Source organism: Diceros bicornis, chromosome 8 (genome assembly GCF_020826845.1).
Source record: "Diceros bicornis minor isolate mBicDic1 chromosome 8, mDicBic1.mat.cur, whole genome shotgun sequence".
Classification (NCBI taxonomy): Eukaryota; Metazoa; Chordata; class Mammalia; order Perissodactyla; family Rhinocerotidae; genus Diceros; species Diceros bicornis.
Genome location: NC_080747.1, coordinates 29,795,364 through 29,814,541, shown reverse-complemented (window position 1 = coordinate 29,814,541; position 19,178 = coordinate 29,795,364). Strand labels below are relative to the sequence as shown.

Sequence of the window (19,178 nt, the reverse complement as noted above, 5' to 3'; positions counted from 1 at the left end):
TGACACTGTTGGTTTTAAAAATTGTATTGAAGAAACTTGATGAAATGTTGAACTTGGAGCTGTTATTAGTGTTTCAAACAGGTCAAGCAGATGAAAAACTTAACAAATGGTACTTGTTTTAAAAAACTGGGTTTTGAGGATAAAAAACCAAGTCTTCCCCCTTCCCTTTCCTAGCTGTGACTAATAAACTCAAACTTTCCAGCAAATCTGGATAGATGCAAATATGAAAGACTGGATATAATTTATTCCAGCATTTCCCAAATTTGTAACTCAGAAGAAGAATCCTGTGAGTTGCTGTAAAGAGAACATGGTTGAAGGTACTGTACTATACTCCTTCTAGGAGTTGCACATATTGAAATATCCTGGAATATCTGCGACAAGGAAATCCTTTTGACTTTTTTAACTTGCTGTTTTCTAAAGATGTTTATGTGTTTAGCATAATGCACTGAGCATGTTTATAAAAACTGTGAGGTATCTTGAGGAATTCATATTTTACTTGACAAGTTGTTTTAGGACTTTATTTCTTACTCAGCTAAATTCCTCTTTTTTAAAAAAAAATTATTAATTTTTTAACCATGGAGAAACATTGTGTGGTAATGTTAGCTTGGGATAGCAGAAGCTGAACACATGAGGCTAACTCAGCAATTTGAATATATAATATTTATGCTTAAGAATTTATGGAGGAATCCAAAGATGAGCAAGATGGCGTGTGTTCCTTGTCTTGTTCGTATCTTCCATTTAGGGCAGAAAAAATATGCCAATAAAAATAAACCCAAAAGACAGAGTATAATAATTGGTACAGAAAGGTCCACAGAGTACAGAATTGTGAGGTTACAGAGAGGTTGAGAAAACATTTCTTCAAAGACCTTCCAGGGAGGAGAAGTAGCAGTTCAATTGGCCTTTGGAAAATTGATAAGATTTTAACTGGCGTTTTTAGATGAAAGACATTTTTGGCTAGAGGGATTGAAAAGGCCCTGAGGGAGGCCGTATCTGGAGGTTCTGAAGTCTGTGAGATGGATAGCAGAGGTTAGTTGGGGTTGTTTTCTGGAAGATGCAAGGTTGGCCTCTAGGACCAGGAGGGAGAAACTGCTGGTGAATTGCATGTTCAGGTTGAACAGAGGGCTAGGGGAAATGAAAAAGCCAGTGGTCAAATACCAAGAAAAGGTCAACTCCCAGACAGTGCTTGGGAGTCAGATCACCCAGAAGCCAGTAGCCCATGACTTGGTGGGAGATCAGAACTTATACCGTTGGTCTTTTATCAGTGACTAGTTTCCCAGCCAGGGCCCAGAGTCTCCAAGGCCGCTTTAGTGAAACAGTTCCCCACCCTCGTACACAGGTGTGTGAGCACCTCAAGTCTCCTGGCAGTGCTGTCTGTGGCTGGCCTTTCACTGAAAAGCAAATGTAGTGGAAAGTTGACAAGTCTCTAGCTGACCAGGGTGTTCTGTATCAATCACTTTGTTGAACTGAAAATTGAATATTAAATCTTTGATAAAAAGTTTCTTTTTATACTGGCAAACTAGTAGGCCGTTTCTCAAATTATACATTACTTGTAAAGACTGTGCCAAGCAGATAGAAAGATTCAATATTTTATTTGTAGTTTGAGGGAAAAAAAATTCATCGCTTTAGTGTTTATTAAAATCACACGACTCATTTCTTTGTCAGTCTAGCTGCAGAGAAATGAATGAGGGTGTTGGAATCAGACAGAGTGAAATTAGAGTTCTCTAATGAGCTACCGTTCATTTGCTGTGTGACTTGGTGGCTCAGAACCTCCATTTCCCACATAAAAGTGTAAGGTCAAGACTTCCTCTGTGGGATCAGTTGGAAAAGTAGATCACGTTGGGCCTGACACTTAATCGGGGCTCACTTTCTTTCTCTTCAGAAGAGCATCATTTTATTTCAGGTGACCTTTGATAATTTTACTGCAAGTGAGTTCTAGTCAGTTCTTAACGTTGGGAAATATAAGGTAAAGAAATCACGTGTTCACAGTAAACTTTCAAAATTAAGTTTTTTGGCAGCTATAAAAAGCACATAGTTTAAAGTGTCAGAAAGTTCTGTGTGGCTTATTAAAAAAAATAGCAACTTTTCCTCCTCTTCCACTTTATCACAAGAAGTGGCTACTTTCAACTCTTTCAGTAGTTTCTTTTGATATTTACTTTGTATACTTAATAATATTTTTATACTGATTCTTTCTGACTTTTCAGTGTTAGAAATTAACTATTGAAGTGCTACTACCATAGCATGTAATGTTTATTTGTTTTCACCACTGTCCCTGTGAGCCCCCCTTCTAGCGTAGACACAGTTTCTGTCTAATCATCCTTTTAATGTACTTATTTAAAATATTTAGGTTAATCTGTATTTAGTTTTATATTCTTATGACTGAGTAAATGCTCACATGAGCTATATAGCATATTATGATTAATTTTTCCTTCATTTGCAACCTTGAGTTTTCCTTGGAATTAATAGTAGTTGACTTTTTTCGATTTGCTTAGTTTTTATGTACTTATCATTCATTTATCCCAAAATTCTTCCTCAGAACTATAATTCTATGAAGTAACCAAAATCCATACATGTAGCAATTTCATCATCCTGTAGCCTTCTAAGAAAACTTACTTAGTTTGTATTTTCTAACCCACTTTTGTTTTTTGTTTTCCTATTTTAATATAGGAAGCACTTTCTTACTTTCGACTGATCTTTATAGCATACTGTTATTGTTCCATGGACACAATATATTCTCTTATCTCTCTGAGGATATTAATTTTTTTTTTTTGGTGAGGAAGATGGGCCCTGAGCTAACATCTGCCAGTCCTCCTCTTTTTTTGCTGAGGAAGACTGGCCCTGGGCTAACATCCATGCCGACCTTTCTCCACTTTATATGGGATGCTGCCACAGCATGACTTGACAGGCGGTGCGTCGGTGCACGCCTGGGATCCGAACAGGTGAACCCCGGGCCGCCGCAGTGGAGCATGTGCACTTAACCGCTTGCACCACAGGCGGGCCCCATTAATATGTTTTTTTTGAAGCTTTTTTTTCTTCTAGAATTTGTTTCTTTAAAATTTTTTTTTTGTAGGGGGTGGTCCTTCCTTCTCTTTTACCTTAGAGATATTTTCCTCCAATGTTTTGTCAGTCTTGGGCTGTTCATTTTAAAGTGAGATACTACAAAGCTGATTAGAACAGGCTCTGATGGGTGTTGCTTTCTGTTTCTTGTAAGATGATCTTGCTAGGCCTTTCCTCATATATGTTTCCTTGGAGACTCCTCATGCTGGTATCTTTTAAATGAATCTCCTTCTAGAGGGTAATAAGACTGGTAAACAGCTTTTTGGGAGCTTAGTAGGGAAAGTGGACTTTGATTATAAATATTTATACTGTAGACTTTTATTTGATTCTGCTGTTTTTAATACTGTCCACTACCTTCAGCCATGTCTGAATCTCCCAGTCCAGAGATGCACTGTTTGTTCTTTTCCAGTAATAAAACTCTACTATTCTGTTGAGGAAGAGGAGGGGTGGTTTTCCAGCAATGTGAGGTGAGAGAGGATTCTGGGATGGAGTGGCGAGGGATTCAAGTTTCTCTCTTCAATTGCCTTTCAACAAATCTTCCTATTCTCAGCACCCTCCTCTCCTTCATAATCACTTCTAGAGTTACTTGGTGCCTCTATCTTCTGATACTTTCTGAGATTTTTTGGGTAAACTGGTTTTCCTCTCAATTTGGTCTATTGTAGGCTTGGCAGTTAGCACTCTGAAGCCTCCCAAGTCAGTCCCTATCCCTTCTTCTGCTTTCCTGATTTCTAAATACTGTTACTATCATTTACTTCTCTGGTCAATGTTGGTTTGTAGGTATTGATTTATTTTTTGTTTTTTAATCCTTTGAGGTTTTGGAAAGAGTAGAGATAAATGCAGGCTTTTAATTGATCATCTTAACTAGAAGCTGGTTTCATGTTGGATTTTTTTTTTTCAGAGTGTGACTCCATAAAATAAAGAGGTGTGAATCTTTTAAGATAGCTTTTCATATACCATGTCATGTAGGCACTAAGCTCTTAGTAAATATTGTTAAAATTGTAGTCACACGTTAAAATTCAAGCTTTATCATTGACTTCCAAAAGTCCTTTAGCAGTTGGAATTTTACATTAAATGACAATGTTTTTTCCTCATTTAAAGGGTTAGGTATAGCAGACACGGAAGCTGGGATTTCAGAGACTTTCTGTTTTGCTTTTGTTTTTTTGACCCCAACTCATTTTGGTTCATAAAATCTTGGAAACTGTCATTTTGGTTTGCTTAAAAGTGAGAAAATGCACTTTAAAATGGAAAAGTGCTGGTATTTTATAGAAATATTATAATAATTCCTTGGATCTGTAGCTACAGAATGTTTCATAATTAATACTGCATCATTTAAAAGCCTCAGACTTAAAAGAGTAATTAAAGTAGATAATTAGCTAAAGAAAAAAATGAGTAATTAGATAAATAAACAATAATATATACTTTTAGAAATTATAGTAGTTCTAAAAATATTGAGTCTAGTTAGGGTTAGAGCAGAGAATAAGGTAAAATATGCATATAATTCTTTAGGATTATGTGAACAAGGCAGATGAATCTGGAACAGCATGTTGATGATATCTTTTTCTTAGATATCGTTCAGAATGACTGAGAAGTATGTTTGTGATGATTTAACTACCATGATTAATAAAAACTATACACTTGACTTAGTTCGAGTTTTACTCCAGTTATGTGCTGTTTCAAGATGGCAATTTGTAGCCTCTGCCACCTTAAATTAAAATCTTTGGTTAGCATGCTTATTCAATTTTGAAATTTTATTTTTAAGCTAAAAGATGTAATTTTTTTTTAAAAAAAACCCTGCTAGCATTTAGGAATGAAATTAAACAGGAATGCCTCTGTGTCAATACTTTGTAAATAGAGATTTAATTGTTTGTATATATACTGTTGTTAAAAAAGAATTTTTAAGATACACAATCTTGTGACAACAAAAACTGACACCAGGTGGTGAGGCTGTATTTATGAAAGCAGTTGAAACTTTACACCACCTACCCTAGCAGAACTCAAGAGAAGAGTTGACAGAAATCCGTTCAATAACACTGCACGAGCTTTATACATTATTCTAAAAAAGCTTCTTAAAGAAATGTTTCCCTTCAGAACCCTACAAACAAAAGAGGATAAAACCTAGGCTAATATGTTCCATGTCTGCTTTACATTTTTTCCTGAAGGAATTCTGAAGCACTTTGCAAAATTGAACTCACATATAAAATGGGTAGAGGTCAAATGTTATCGCTGCCTAGAGGGATGTCCAGGATGCCTTGCCATCAAATGGACTAGAATCTGTTTTGTGTAGTGGTTAAGGGCATAGACTTTGGGACCAGCCCACCTGGATTTAACTCCCAGATATGCTCTTTACTAGTTGCATAATTTGGGCATATTATTTAACCTACCAGTGCCTCTGTGTCTTCATCTGTGAAATGGGAATAATAATATTTGTTGTCTCATGTGGTTGTTTTGAGGATTAAATGAATTAATCTTTGTATATGGCTTGCAACAGTGCCTAGAACAAAGCACTAGCTAAGTGTTTGCTGTTTTCATTGCCAAGATTATTCTGCCAAATAAGTTCTTTGTTGACTGAGGCTTTAAAGTCTTTTCTCTGTGTCATAATTCATCATTAGTGCAGATCTAATTTGTGTCATGTGATAGTAGGAACACAGGCTAGTGTGACATTGTATTTTATACCTTGTCTTTTTTTTTTTTAAACATTTACTAAATAAATTAAGCTGTTCAAGTTTAAAGGAAAGGCATAACTTAGGTTGGAGAAAACTTGTAAAGTCCTTTAGCAACCTCTAATTGTGTGTAGTAGATTAATTTTACATTATTACAGTGGAATTAGTTCAGGTGGCTGCGATGAGTCCAAGAGGCTGGAAAAACATGTTAAAGTAGGTTCTAAACCTTTTTTCACTCTATGCTTTGGCAAGTTTTGAAACTTTGAATTTAATTCTGAGTTTTCAGAAGTCTACCTGCTTTCTGCCAACCTTTCTTTTGAAAGATGCTGATTGAGTGCTGTTCATTTGAGGTTTACTTGTGTGTCATCTTGCTCTGTTGTTAAAGGGACTGTGCTTAATCATGTCACTCATTCACCCAGCAAATTCTTTTTTTAGTGCCATATTTGTCTCTGTGTTAGTTGCTGATCATATGGTAGAGAATGAAACATTCTTGGACTTTGTCCCTGTAAAGCATAAGGGCAGGTGTGGGAGACGGTATTAAGCAAGTAAACAAATGTATGTAATTGGAGATTGTGTTAAGAGCTATGAGGAAAAGGAGAGGGTGCTTTGAGAGAGTAACTTTGTGATCTGCTTTGGACTGGCTCCTCAGGGAAGGAATGTCTGTGTGGGTGGTTTGGGTGGAACTCTGAAAGATAAGGAGTAGTTAGCAAAGGGAATTGAGGAATAATGGAAGGTCCTAAGGCCTCTATCTCCCCATAGATGTTGATTATTTTTATTCTAAAATGGAAGATTCTGTGTCCCACTGAGCTCTGTCTTACCACCATTTACAATGTAAAGTGAGGGGGGCCCAAAACAAAGTCTTGAATTACATAATTACTGTTGAGTTTGTGTGGGAAGATGTGTTTTTACCTGCCTTTAAGTATGACAGAGATAAACATGAAATGAGTGCGAAGTGATAAATTTGTCCACTGTGTAATTATTGGGTGTTTGCTTTATATCCTTTACCTTTTAACTTTGAATGCTGGGAATTTGAAGAACTCTGGACCAGTGAAAAGTAAAAACCAGATGTCTATAACACTGTTGGATGTTGCAATGTTAAAAAGCACATTATAGACCAAGAGAAGTTAAAGAGAAGCAGAAAGATGAGGGAATAAGATGGAAAGAGGGCTGAGTAGTAGTTGTGGTTATATGATTTTAAGGTCTTTACATGTTCTTATTACTTCATAATTAATTCAGTGCTTATATGGGAAAATGTCTGCACGGTGAACTTCGAACTTTTTCTCCATTTGATCAGATTTGCTCTAATTGTATCTTAAGCAGAATAAATTGGCTAACGATCCATGAGGGAGACTCACCATATTTCACTTGAGTAATAAATGTGTTGTACTCAGGAAACAGACCGAAAGACGCGTTCCCCACACTTCCTGAAGTTCTTTTTCTGTCTTTAAATCTTCTGAAAACCGCAGAAAGTTATGCCAATTTCTTATCTTAAACATGTTAGAAAATTGCAAAAGGAAAAGATAGACATATTTGCTATTTACCTATTTGTTTAGAAATGACTTTTTTTTCCAACAGGAAGTTAGTTTCCATATATTATCTGTGTTAAGGGCTAAAAGTATCTAGATTCTATCCATGCAAACTGAGAGCCATGTAGAGAATAGGATATTCAAAGCCTTGAGGATTGTCTGACTTTCAGGGAAGGGGCCTGAAACCAAACCAGACCAAACCAAAAACCAAACCCAAGTAGAAATGGTTCTTCGCTTTTCCCTTACATAGAAGAAGTTTTTTTTTTCTTTTAAGCTTAAATAGAAAACATGTGATGACATTATTTTGTTTTGTTTCTCAAGTCTGTAACCATTTTAAACTGCGTTTGCCTTTCATATGATTCTTTTTTGAAAAATGTTAATGTTTCAGTGAATTTTGGATGATTGCAAATGATTCCCTATATTTAGACAGGGCTTTTACAGCTTATTTGATCAAAATTAAATAATTTATGTAAATCCAATTGACAAAGCTTTGTTATTTTAGCAAAATATTATTCAGACTCCAAAGCAAAAATTACGGTGAAATAAGATAAATGTAATAAACTTAATGAGGGATGAAAGTTTATGTTATCTTCATTAAAGGGTTATCTCCATTAAGGGACATGGGTGCAATGATAGTGTTTCTGACCACACTTTGTTTTACACTCAAGCTTACAAATGTGGATGACAACACTGTTAACAGTCATTTTTTAAAAATATTTAGGTCAACTGATTAGAAAGTGTCATTGTACGTATTTTTTCCTTTGTACCATTGCCAAAACTGCACATTATCATAGCCTATTTTCTAGACTGTTTAACAGCAAATGGGAATGTACTCAACACAGTCATATTGCAAATGTATTTAAAATCCAAGTTCATGGTACTTAAATGTGAAATAACAATTTCGTATATTTTACAGAAAACGCATGTTTCAGAAGAGATGGGTGAAGTTTGATGGCCTTAGCATTTCTTATTACAATAATGAGAAGGTAAGAACATTTTGCAGTTTTCAAAGATTGCTTTATGCACACTAAGTGTACTTCAGTAAACTAAGTAAGCGATTTTGTTTTTGAGCATAGAAGTTGGATTATCAACATGAAAAGAATTTGCATGGGATAAAATACTCTTTTCATAATTTGACTTTTCCTTGACACATAAAATTGGGATTTTTGGTGAGGAAGATTGTCCCTGAGCTAACATCTGTGCCAGTCTTCCTCTATTTTGTATGTAGGACACCACCCCAGCATGGCTTGGTGAGAGGTGTAGGTTCATGCCAGGGATCCGAGCCCGAAAACCCCGGGCTGCCAAAGCACAGTGTGCGAACTTAACCACTGTGCCATGGGGCCAGCCCCAAACCTGAGATTTTTTAAATTCAGATATCTAATAATTTATGGAGTATCTTCTGCAAACTACAGGAATTGCTGTGAGTGATACACAGTTGAATAAGAAATTGCCTTTATCCTAGAGAGCACTAAGGAATGTTTACAAAATGAAACTATAAGTAGGAAGTGGCAAAGCAAGGAAAAGTTAGTTTGTACTCCAGAAGGGGTTGTGAAAGAAACAAGGAAGGCTTCTTGCCTGAGATTTTATTTGCCATAGTCTTGAAAAAGAGGAATGATTGTGTATAAAGAACCTACTGAGAACAGGACCTGATAGCAGAAAGAACAATGAGATGCTCAGATAGGAAATCCCTTGTACCATGTATGGTAGAATTGAGTAGTTTTCTCTGATTGGAAAATAGAGTATATGAAGGAGACTTGTGGGGGATGAAGCTGGGAAGGTTGTCTGGAGTTAGAGCTCATTGAAAATCTTGATGTGAAAGTGTTTACAAAATATTCTTTAGGTAATTGAGTCTTAATGACACGATACTGTTTTGATCATGTCTTTCTCATTAGTTATGAGAATGTCTTTATTCTTGGGAGATGTAGGCTGAAATATTTAGAAGTGAAGTGTCATTATATCTGCAAATGTTTTTCAACTGTTACCTCTCTGTCTCTCTATATATACACTAGGACCTCCTTATCCTCGGAGGATATGTTCCAAGAGCCCCAGTGAATGCCTGAAACTACAGATAGTACCAAACTCTATGTATACTATGGTTTTTCCTACACATACATGCCAATGATAGTTTAATTTATAAATTAGGGACAGTAAGAGATTAACAACAGTAACTTCTCTTTGGTATATGTGAATTGCGAGCATCATTACTCTTGTGATTTGGGGCCATTATTAAGTAAAATAAGGGTTGCTTGAACACAAACACTGCAATGCCGTGACAGTGAATCTGGTAACAGATATGGCTACTAAGTGACTAACAGGTGGGTAGTGTATACGGTCTGAATCCACTGGACAAAGGGATGATTCACGTCCTGGGTGGGAAGGTGCAAGATTTCATCACGATACTCAGAATGGTACACCATTTAAAACTTGTGAATTGTTTATTTCTCAAATTTTCTATTTAATATTTTCAGACTGTGGTTGATGGGGGCAACTGAAACTGAGGAAAGCAAAACCTCAGATAAGGAGAGATGACTGTATTTATATTTGCGAATATATATATTTGCACACATGCGTAGTTAGATAAAATAACTGACGATGTTAACAGTTGCAAAATCTCGGTGGAGGACATGTGGGTGTTCATGGTACTAATCTTTCAACTTCTCTGTATTTGAAAATTTCCTTAATAAAAAGCTGAAATTAATAAATATGCCATACTTTTAGTTAATTAAAATCAGATAATCTTATAGTCTTAACTATAGACATTCTGTTAACATACTCATTTAATACTTAACCACATTCTCTTATTTTATAGCTTATAATTTAACATTATTTTCTCATTATTTAGAGATTTCCACTGCCTGTTATTGGTGATATTTGTGGCTCGAATAGAGGTTTAGACTCTCTCTCATATATTGATTCTTCAGTCCTGCAGGGCAGAAGAGAATATGTTTTTAGACAGAAAGTAAGACAGACTGCAACATAACACACACTGCATGCTATAATACCAAGAATAATAAAAGGTTTAGAGGAGCGTTGTTTGGTTTCACTTTGCGATGATCCAGGCAAAGCATCAAATAGATTTAAACACATCTCTTTGAGGTTTGCAAGCTAGTGGGATGAATTTTTTTTTTTTATTGATGTTTTCATAAATTTTGGGTTGTACGTTTTTGTTTGTCCATCACCATATATATGTCTCCCTTTACCCCTTGTGCCCACCCCCCACCCCCACTGCCCCTGGTAACCACAGTACAGTATTCTCTGTCCATGTGTTGGTTTATATTCCACATATGAGTGAGATCATACAGTGTTTGTCTTTCTCTTTCTGGCTTGGGATGAATATTTTTTAAAAGTTGGTTTTCTGCCTTAGTTACTGTTTTGAGTTTGCCTGTGCATTTGGATGTTGAGACAATTTCTATGCCTAGAATGGGTACAATGTAGTCTCTGTATGTGATGGACTCTGACCCCTAGTTTTCTTCAGCACCTGTGCCCTTCTCTGGTTGGATTGAAATGAAGAGGAAAACTATTCAGGAATAGGACAGGCTTTCATGTCCTGAGGCTCTGTTGGTGGTGGTATCATTATTAATTATTATTAAATGGGGATCATTTGGGAGAGAGAATTTCTAGTATGTGTGTCTGGTTGGACTCACTCTGTTTGTCCTTTAAAAGCTCATCTCAACTGCAGTGCAATATCTCCATTTTTAGATGTTGATGCAATAAAAATGATCCAGCCTTGGTTTGAAATTGAGATAAGTTCATATTGAAATGAATTATTACAAATAATTTGGTTTAACATCAATTTTTAAAAAAAATGCAAGTGATTATTCTCTGTGGCATTTCATCCCCTTACTATCCAGATGATTGGTTTCATCTGGGCAAAAAACAAAACCACTAGGATGGGTGTTTCCTGAAAAAAAAAAAAGGCAGTTTCTGTTGTGACCCTTCTGGCAAAAGAGATGAGTTGGTAGACTGAGAAGATGGGACTTCACTGCCAGTGAACAGAAGGCATTGGTGTGGCCACAGCTGCCCTGTCAGCTGGGTGTGCAGTTTTAGTGATCACGCGCACCAAGGAGTGGGGTCTTGCAGTGTTCAAATGTGCACTGAGGAGCATGTGGTGGTGCTTTCCAGAGGAAATGTTCAGAGTTGTCTGTTTCCCTCATTTTCTTCCACTTGCCTCGATGCTGCTCAATCATGTCTCTGCAAGGACTCTTTCATTGTATTACTGAAAATGGCGTCATCCCAATAGCCTTGATATCTTAACCACCTCCAAGAAGTCTAACTCACCCCCATTCTCACTCAGCTGTGGGCAGAATTGCCCTGTGGTCATTTCATTCTCTGAAAGTGCTAGATAAATGACAAACTTGACCTAGATGTCTGTGTTACAGGATCAAGGGATCCTTTCAAATTTCTTTCCTTAAGGAAGATTTTATGCTGAAAAATGCAGTCATTTTGAGTCTATTGTCACTGAGTAGGTTTTTTTTTTCTGTATTGTTTTTATCTGTATTGTTAGAAGAGAAATGTTAAGTCAACTCTACAGTATTAAAGATAACGAGATTTATCTTGGGATGTTATAATAGATTATAAATTAGTCATTAGAGAAACTACAACTTCCTGAGGTGAAAGTGACATAGTATTTAGCTTGTTAAGTACATTTTGATCACTTCTGGGGAATTTATTTGTTTTTTATTACTCTTCCATAAGTACTTTTCTGTTAAATATAATATCATTATTACAGGCGTATAGGTGAGTTGTTATTTTTTTAAGGAATTGTTTTCTAATCTCTTAAAGAGGTCTAGAGGAGGGAGAATCTCCTTTTTTTATTCCTGTTTCTTTTCCTGCAATGCTGCTGGATTTTTCTCTTTTGAAAAATGGGTTAATGGTAATCTTTTATTCAGCAAAAAGTTAATTATCTCACTAGAGGTGTATTTTTATAAGCTCCTCTAATTCTTAGGCAACCTAAAATTTGCGAATGGATCACCTAGGGGATAAAGTGTAAATGTTTTTGGACATTCTGATTTTTCACTGGCCTCAGCTGCTACAGACTCACGGCCAGGGGAGGCCCTTACACTGTCCTGAAGGTGCTCTGTCCCTTCCTGTGTCTTAGGTTGCCTGACAACGGGGAGACATTCTCCCCCTTCTCTCAATTCCTAGGACACTTAGTGGTCTGGTATTGCTAGTATTGCCGTTGTAACCCACCTGCATTTCTTGAGTTTCCTCTGGTAAGCCAATCATGTCATGTATTTCTTTGCAATGACCTTTTTCAGTAGCATCTGGGTATACACTGTGGGAGACGCGAGTGGTGTCTTTTTCTGTGTTTTCACTTCCATGTTTTTGCTCTTCATTCCATATGAATCTCTCTAGCCATTGCCATCCATTAAAATTCTGTGCAGACTTCAAGACCCATCTTGTTCTCTGCCTCCATAAATCTTTTCTTTATTTTCTCCAAATATGACATGTGAATAATAATGTGCAGGAAAGGGAAAACAAGTTGAAAGTAGGGAGGCAAATCCGGAGAGTGTGCAGCAAATCAGGCATTAATTTATCAGGGTGTAGGCTATATAGGCCAGTGGAAATGTTAAAAAAATGAATTTAGAAAAAATACTATGAGAGAAGAGGCTGGTCAGAAGCCTTTCTTCAGGAGCATGTATTCATGCTAAAATGACAGTTGCAGAGGCAATAACTATGTGAAATGGGTATGGAAAACTGTTCCCTGCAGAACAAACAGTATGCAGAGGCACTGGGTTGAGCAGAACCATATGTTCAGGGAACCTTAAGAAGGCTCATATGACTAGAAAGAATCAGGGAGTGGCCAGGAGCAAGTTGACACTGTAACTGTAGGGAGAGTCCCAAGTTATGTGGGTGCAGAAGATCAACCCAAGTGAAAGACTATTCTATTTAAGACTGATTGACTAGAAGAGTGATGTTTTAATGGGCAGATGTAGAGGGAGAGGGTATGTTTTCAGGAGATAATTCAGTTTTAAAGTTTGAGGTGCTTATGGTGCAGTTATGTGCACTATGGATGACTCGAAATATGGGAGTAGAGTTGACTGAAATGGAGAAGGAAGGAAGGAAGGGACAGATTTTAGAATTCTCCACATAAAGTTGGCAGTTGAAATAGTAAGAAGGGATTTTTCTTTCTTAGCAAGAGAAGATAAAACAAAAAAATGAAAAATAAGAAAAAGTTATTTTGTAATTACTTATTTCTTGATATCCCTCTCCGTTTTCTGTGAGATTTCCCACTTGTCTTCTTAAGTCACAGTTCAAATATTGTATTCAGTTTTGACTCCATGGGAGGACGTAGGAAAGCCTTCATGGCCTTGGTGTTTAAGATGGCACTAAAGAATGGATAGGATTTTGATGGGCACATAAAGTCAGGGTTGGGAGATTGGAGCAGAGGCAGTAGAGGAGAAGAAACTGTCAGATAACTAAGAGGGAATTCCATGATGGTATAGTATATCTCCTCAACTAGCAGAACATAAACCTCCCAGTAGAATGCCATGTTGCTGACAACGACCATCTCTTACCTATCTGCTATGTATGGCAGGAGTTTACCGCTGGGAGGGATATGAACTTGGCACTTGTTCTCTGCACGGAATGGTTTAGTACATTCTCCTCTTCAACAGTTGTTTCAGATACTTGGGACCTGCTCAAATTGAGGGTCATTGTGGATAATGCTGTGGAAGGGAAGAGCAGAAGAAACCCCATAAGGATGTGTCCAAACTTTTTTTCTTTTTTGATGAGGAAGATTACCCTTGAGCTAACATCTGTGCTGGTCTTGCTCTATTTTGTATGTGGTTGCCGCCACAGCATGGCTGACGAGTGGTGTAGGGCCGCACCCGGGATCCAGACCTGCGAACCCGGGCTGCCAAAGCGGAGCATGCTGAACTTAACCCACTATGCTACGGGGCCAGCCCCAAACTCTTTTGATATGCAAGACCTTCCATAATGTGACCTTGATGTATGTTTTCAGCCTCATCTCCTTTGACTCTACGTTGTGGCTCCTCTAGAGTTTTCTCTACTTTATACCTCCGTTATTCAGTCTTTCTGGCTGGGATGGCCCCCTCCATACCCACTTATCTATTTGGTTAAACTTAAAGTTTCTTAAAATCAGGCTCAAATGTCACCATGTCTATGAAAACACTTCTGACCTCTTTAAAGCAGAATTGAGAATTCCCATCTTTGTACTCTTATATCCCATGGTTTGTACCCAGTTTTAAACTTTTCTCTCATTTACATTAGCTGGTTTTTCATTCTGAGGCTCCTTGAATGTATAAATACTTTTTGAATTTTCTTTCCAACCCAGGACCCAGTAAATATTACCCCCTTACTAAATAGGTGAAATTGTGGGGTGGTCATTATGCCAGTGGTTTAGGAGGGTCCAGGAAGATGAAGACTGAGAAAGTTATCAAGAGTCTTAAGAATGACCTTGAGCAAAACTGTAATATATATATGCCAATTGCAAACAGCCAAATCCATCTTTTTTTACTCTTTAGTCTTTGAGGAATAAAAAATAAAGTGCTGTGCTTGTGAGGTTAAGATCTTCATCATCAGAGCATTGAGTAAGATGGTTCATTGATATAATCCAACAGTCTCGTTTCTTAGGTCTATTCTTGTTGTTGACAATATGTAACAGCACTAGTTTTGAAATGGTTCAGTTACAGTACCTGTTATGGCCAGCAGATGCCTGCAAACACCGTAAAATCATTTTGACCAGCTTGTGTTAAAGCACAGGCTGCTGTGTTTGGGACTGTATATTGCTGGTCTAGTACAATTGCTTGCATTTGATTTTTCTGCCTTTTAATTCCAGACGAAGAGAAAATTGAAAAGACATCTCACTTGAAAGGGGCATTTAATATTTTCCTTCTGGGATATTAAGTGTGTATGAGGATATATACTATTTGTGTGTCATTTAAAAAATTTAGATTGAAATTGTGAAAGAGAAGCACTTGTAAATATTGTCCCATTTTTTGATAAGATCAAGAGAATTTCATTTTAATCTTTTTTATGTATCTTTTTCTCTAACCAATACAGGAGAAGTATTCAAAAGGAATAATTCCCCTTTCTGCTATATCTACGGTACGAGTACAAGGAGACAATAAATTTGAAGTTGTTACAACACAAAGAATTTTTGTTTTTAGAGTTGAAAAAGAAGGTAAGATGATTTCTTCATCCCTATAAATAAAACTTAGACATTAATTTCTGACCAATCAGAAGATTAATAAACCAGTTAAGCTAGAAATGTCAAGAAGTCTTTAAATATATTACTTTTAAATAGTGTACATTTTATTTATTTATTTTGTGAGGAAGATCAGCCCTGAGCTAACATCCATGCATGCTAATCCTCCTCTTTTTGCTGAGGAAGACCAGCTCTGAGCTAACATCTATTGCCACTCCTCCTTTTTTTCCCCAAAGCCCCAGTAGATAGTTGTATGTCATAGTTGCACATCCTTCTAGTTGCTGTACGTGGGATGCAGCCTCAGCATGGCCGGAGAAGCGGTGCGTCGGTGCGCGCCCGGGATCTGAACCCGGGCCGCCAGTAGCGGAGCGTGCGCACTTAACCACTAAGCCACGGGGCCGGCCCCTAAATAGTTTACATTTTATATTAATTTTTTGAAAGCTGAAAATAAGTTGACAAATCGTTTGTCCACTGTTTTTGCATGTGACAGATACTTAGTGAGAATCTACTAAATGCGAAGGACTTCTAATTCTGGGGGTATGGTAGTGAAAAAAAGTAGATAAAGATCTCTGCTTTTATGGGGCTCACCTTTTAGCCATTGTTTTGATAATGCAAAAATAGTTATTTAATATGCAAGAATAATTTTTATAACTATTAAAAGGTTGGTTTTATGGAAGTTTATGTATGGCAGGTTTTAACTGTGGATGTAGTCTAAATCTTTAAATCTTTTCTGACTTTTTTGTAGGGTTGGGGTAGGGAATGCAAGGGGGTTAAAAGCTCCCTGTTTCGTACTTTGACTGATAGGTGAGGCCGTCTTCATTAATCAAAGAATTAGAATTTTAACCTATTTTAAAGCCTACATTATTTTAGTGTAAATTATAACTCAACTTGATTTTCTAAAAGTGTTTCTTGGTGCTTAATTATTTGAATAATGGTGATATGGAAAACTTAGTGAATGCTTGATATGTGTCAGACGACCTACTAAATGCTTCATTTTCACAATAGTCTTATGAAGTATGTAGGTATTACAATTATTATCCCATTTTACACATAGGAATATTCACCTTTTATAAACTATAACAATATTAGCTATTATGGGACGTTATTTGTCTTTTTTAAACTGCTAGATTCCTAGAACATAGGCTAGTGCATGGCACATAGAAAGCATTCAATAAATGTTATGTATTTGTAGAAAACTTCCGTTATTGCGTGGAATAATCAGTAAATGAGTAAGTCCCAGCTGCTGTTCGTAGTGGGGCAGCTTTTTTCAAACTGAGAATCACTATCCATTTGTGAGATCAACTTAGTTGTTTCTGAGGGTACCAAAAAAATTGCTCAAAAACAAACAAAAATAAAATAGAATAAGAAATATCAAAGTGCATCTCTTCTGGTAAGTGTACATATTGTATTGTGAAACATGCCTGTGTATATATTGCGTGTGTGTAATGTAAAAAGTGTTTCTTGCTTGCTATTAAAAAAAGTGTTGAGGGGGGCCGGCCCCGTGGCTTAGCGGTTAAGTGCGTGCACTCCGCTACTGGCGGCCTGGGTTCGGATCCCAGACGCGCACTGATGCACCGCTTCTCCGGCCATGCTGAGGCCGCGTCCCACATACAGCAGCTAGAAGGATGTGCAGCTATGACAGACAACTATCTACTGGGGCTTTGGGGAATAAAATGGGTAAATAAAAAAAAAAAAATGTCGCGATCTATAGCCTAGAGCAGGAGTTGGCAAACCATGGTCTGTTGCCTAAATCTGACCCACTGCTTGTTTTTGTGAATAAAGACTTGTTAGAGCACAGCCACTCTCATTCATTTACATATTGTCTTATGGCTGCTTTTGTGCCTCAGTGGCAGCATTGAGTAGTTGCAGCAGACTGCAAGAAAGCCTAAGATATTTACTATGTGGCCCTTTACCGAAAAAGTTTGGCAACCCCTGCCCTAGAGCATTTTATATAGAATTACCTATGTGAGACGCCACTTTTTGTGATTCATTGCCTGAAATTCAGAAAGTTGTGCACAGCTGTGATACTCGATATGGGATTTATATTTGGAATCACAGTTTTTCTCTTTGGATATTTCTTAAAACACGTGCCATTGCTCCTTTCTGCTGGCTATCATGATGATCTTTCCTTCTGCTTTGGTTTCCATTGCTCCGAAGGTGACTCTTGCTTCTTGTTTCTTTATCACCTTCCCCTTGGCTTCTCAAAGTGGATTTCACATATGCCACATAGCCCACATTTTAAGATAGACATACTAAACAAAGCTTCCAACTTGTGTGAAAATCTGTTTAGCCATATTTACTTCCTGCAGTTAGAAGTTAAAAAGATATATTTTATTTGAGTAGAATGTATCAACCCACACATGTTTAAAAGTTACATGTTTACAATTGACCAATAAATCCTTCTGTGATACATAGTTCATCTTTGTGATGTAAACTTAGTATAAGAAATTCATTAACTTTGGTATAAATTATTAAAGTCTTAGGTCTTTAATTTTTGAAAGTATGAAAATACTGCTTTAGTAAAAACAGACTATCTACATGAAATTACTCAGTTATTTTCATTGAAAGGCATTTTTACATAGTAACAACTCGCATTTTTAAAGGTAAGTGTATGTAGAGATGTGTATGTTATGTATGTGTATATGTATATATATGTAAATGGTATATGTGTATGTATATATTTAGTATGGAGCCTTCAACAGATACAAAATATATTTTATTAAATGTTTTGTCATCCTTCCATGTATACAAATCATCGATTATGTTTTATTTTTGTGGGAACTGAGAAATCAACTATAGTGGCTTATGAAATATTTGACTTAATGAACTTGAAGCCAAGTTAAACTTTGTTTCAGTCTAATCAAGAAGTGAGATCAAAGTTTAGAACAGAAAGGGGAAGTGGTTTGACGTCCTAGCAGAGATGCATTCTTCATTTTTTGGTGAAAACGTTTGGAATGACCTGTATACAGTGGCTACCCTTTATCTCCCGTGAAACCAGGGTTCCTATTTCTAACATGCTGCATTGCTCACCGGCATTGCCAAGGTAGGGTTACAATTAGGCATCTTTTCCCCACAAATTTTCAAAGACTTTAATTCCCCCAGGTTTCCTAGTGATATATTGTTATGCTCTTAGTTGAAAGTGAATTAGGTTGAAGTAATAACACTTAAAAAATACTCTTCCTTGGGCTGGCCCTGTGGCTTAGCGGTTAAGTGCGCGCGTTCCGCTGCTGGCGGCCTGGGTTCGGATCCCGGGCGCGCACCGATGCATCGCTTCTCCGGCCATGCTGAGGCCACGTCCCACATACATCAACTGGAGGGATGTGCAGCTATGACATACAACTGTCTACTGGGGCTTTGGGGTAAAAAATAAATTAAAAAAAAAAAAATACTCTTCCTCAAACAGGAAGTTTAGTCTGATTCCTTTTGTGCTCAAGCAGAACCACTGGAATGAGTCAGAGGGCCATACAGCTAATGATCTCTCCAGTCAGTCTGTATTCGCCTGGCACCTCTGGTCACACATGCAGATGTGTCACTTCGAAAAGCAGGTGATGTTGCGAGTGGGCAGTTCTCATAGTTAGAATTCTAAGTGGGCATTCCCATTCCAGGGCCATTTTCAGTACTGGCTCTCATCGGCAGGTCCCGTGTTCCTGTCCACCTTAGCCGATTCTAGACCCCTGGGAGACATGCAGATGTGTCAGTCTCAACTCTGTTTCTAGACAACATCATACAGCCCTCTGGTGGCAGCTATGATACTGTGAAACTTTTTTT

At 37.2% G+C, this 19,178-nt stretch overlaps 1 protein-coding gene across 7 annotated transcripts in view; it reads left to right on the top strand.

The window, feature by feature from the left end:
• ARAP2 (ArfGAP with RhoGAP domain, ankyrin repeat and PH domain 2) overlaps window positions 1-19,178 on the top strand; it is a 187,085-nt gene that overhangs the window by 32,149 nt on the left and 135,758 nt on the right. For all 7 annotated transcript variants that reach the window (XM_058546854.1, XM_058546856.1, XM_058546857.1 and 4 more), the window contains exons 7-8: window positions 8,157-8,226; window positions 15,266-15,386. In XM_058546854.1, the coding sequence (XP_058402837.1) occupies window positions 8,157-8,226; window positions 15,266-15,386 (191 nt within the window). The remainder of the gene's footprint in view (window positions 1-8,156; window positions 8,227-15,265; window positions 15,387-19,178) is intronic.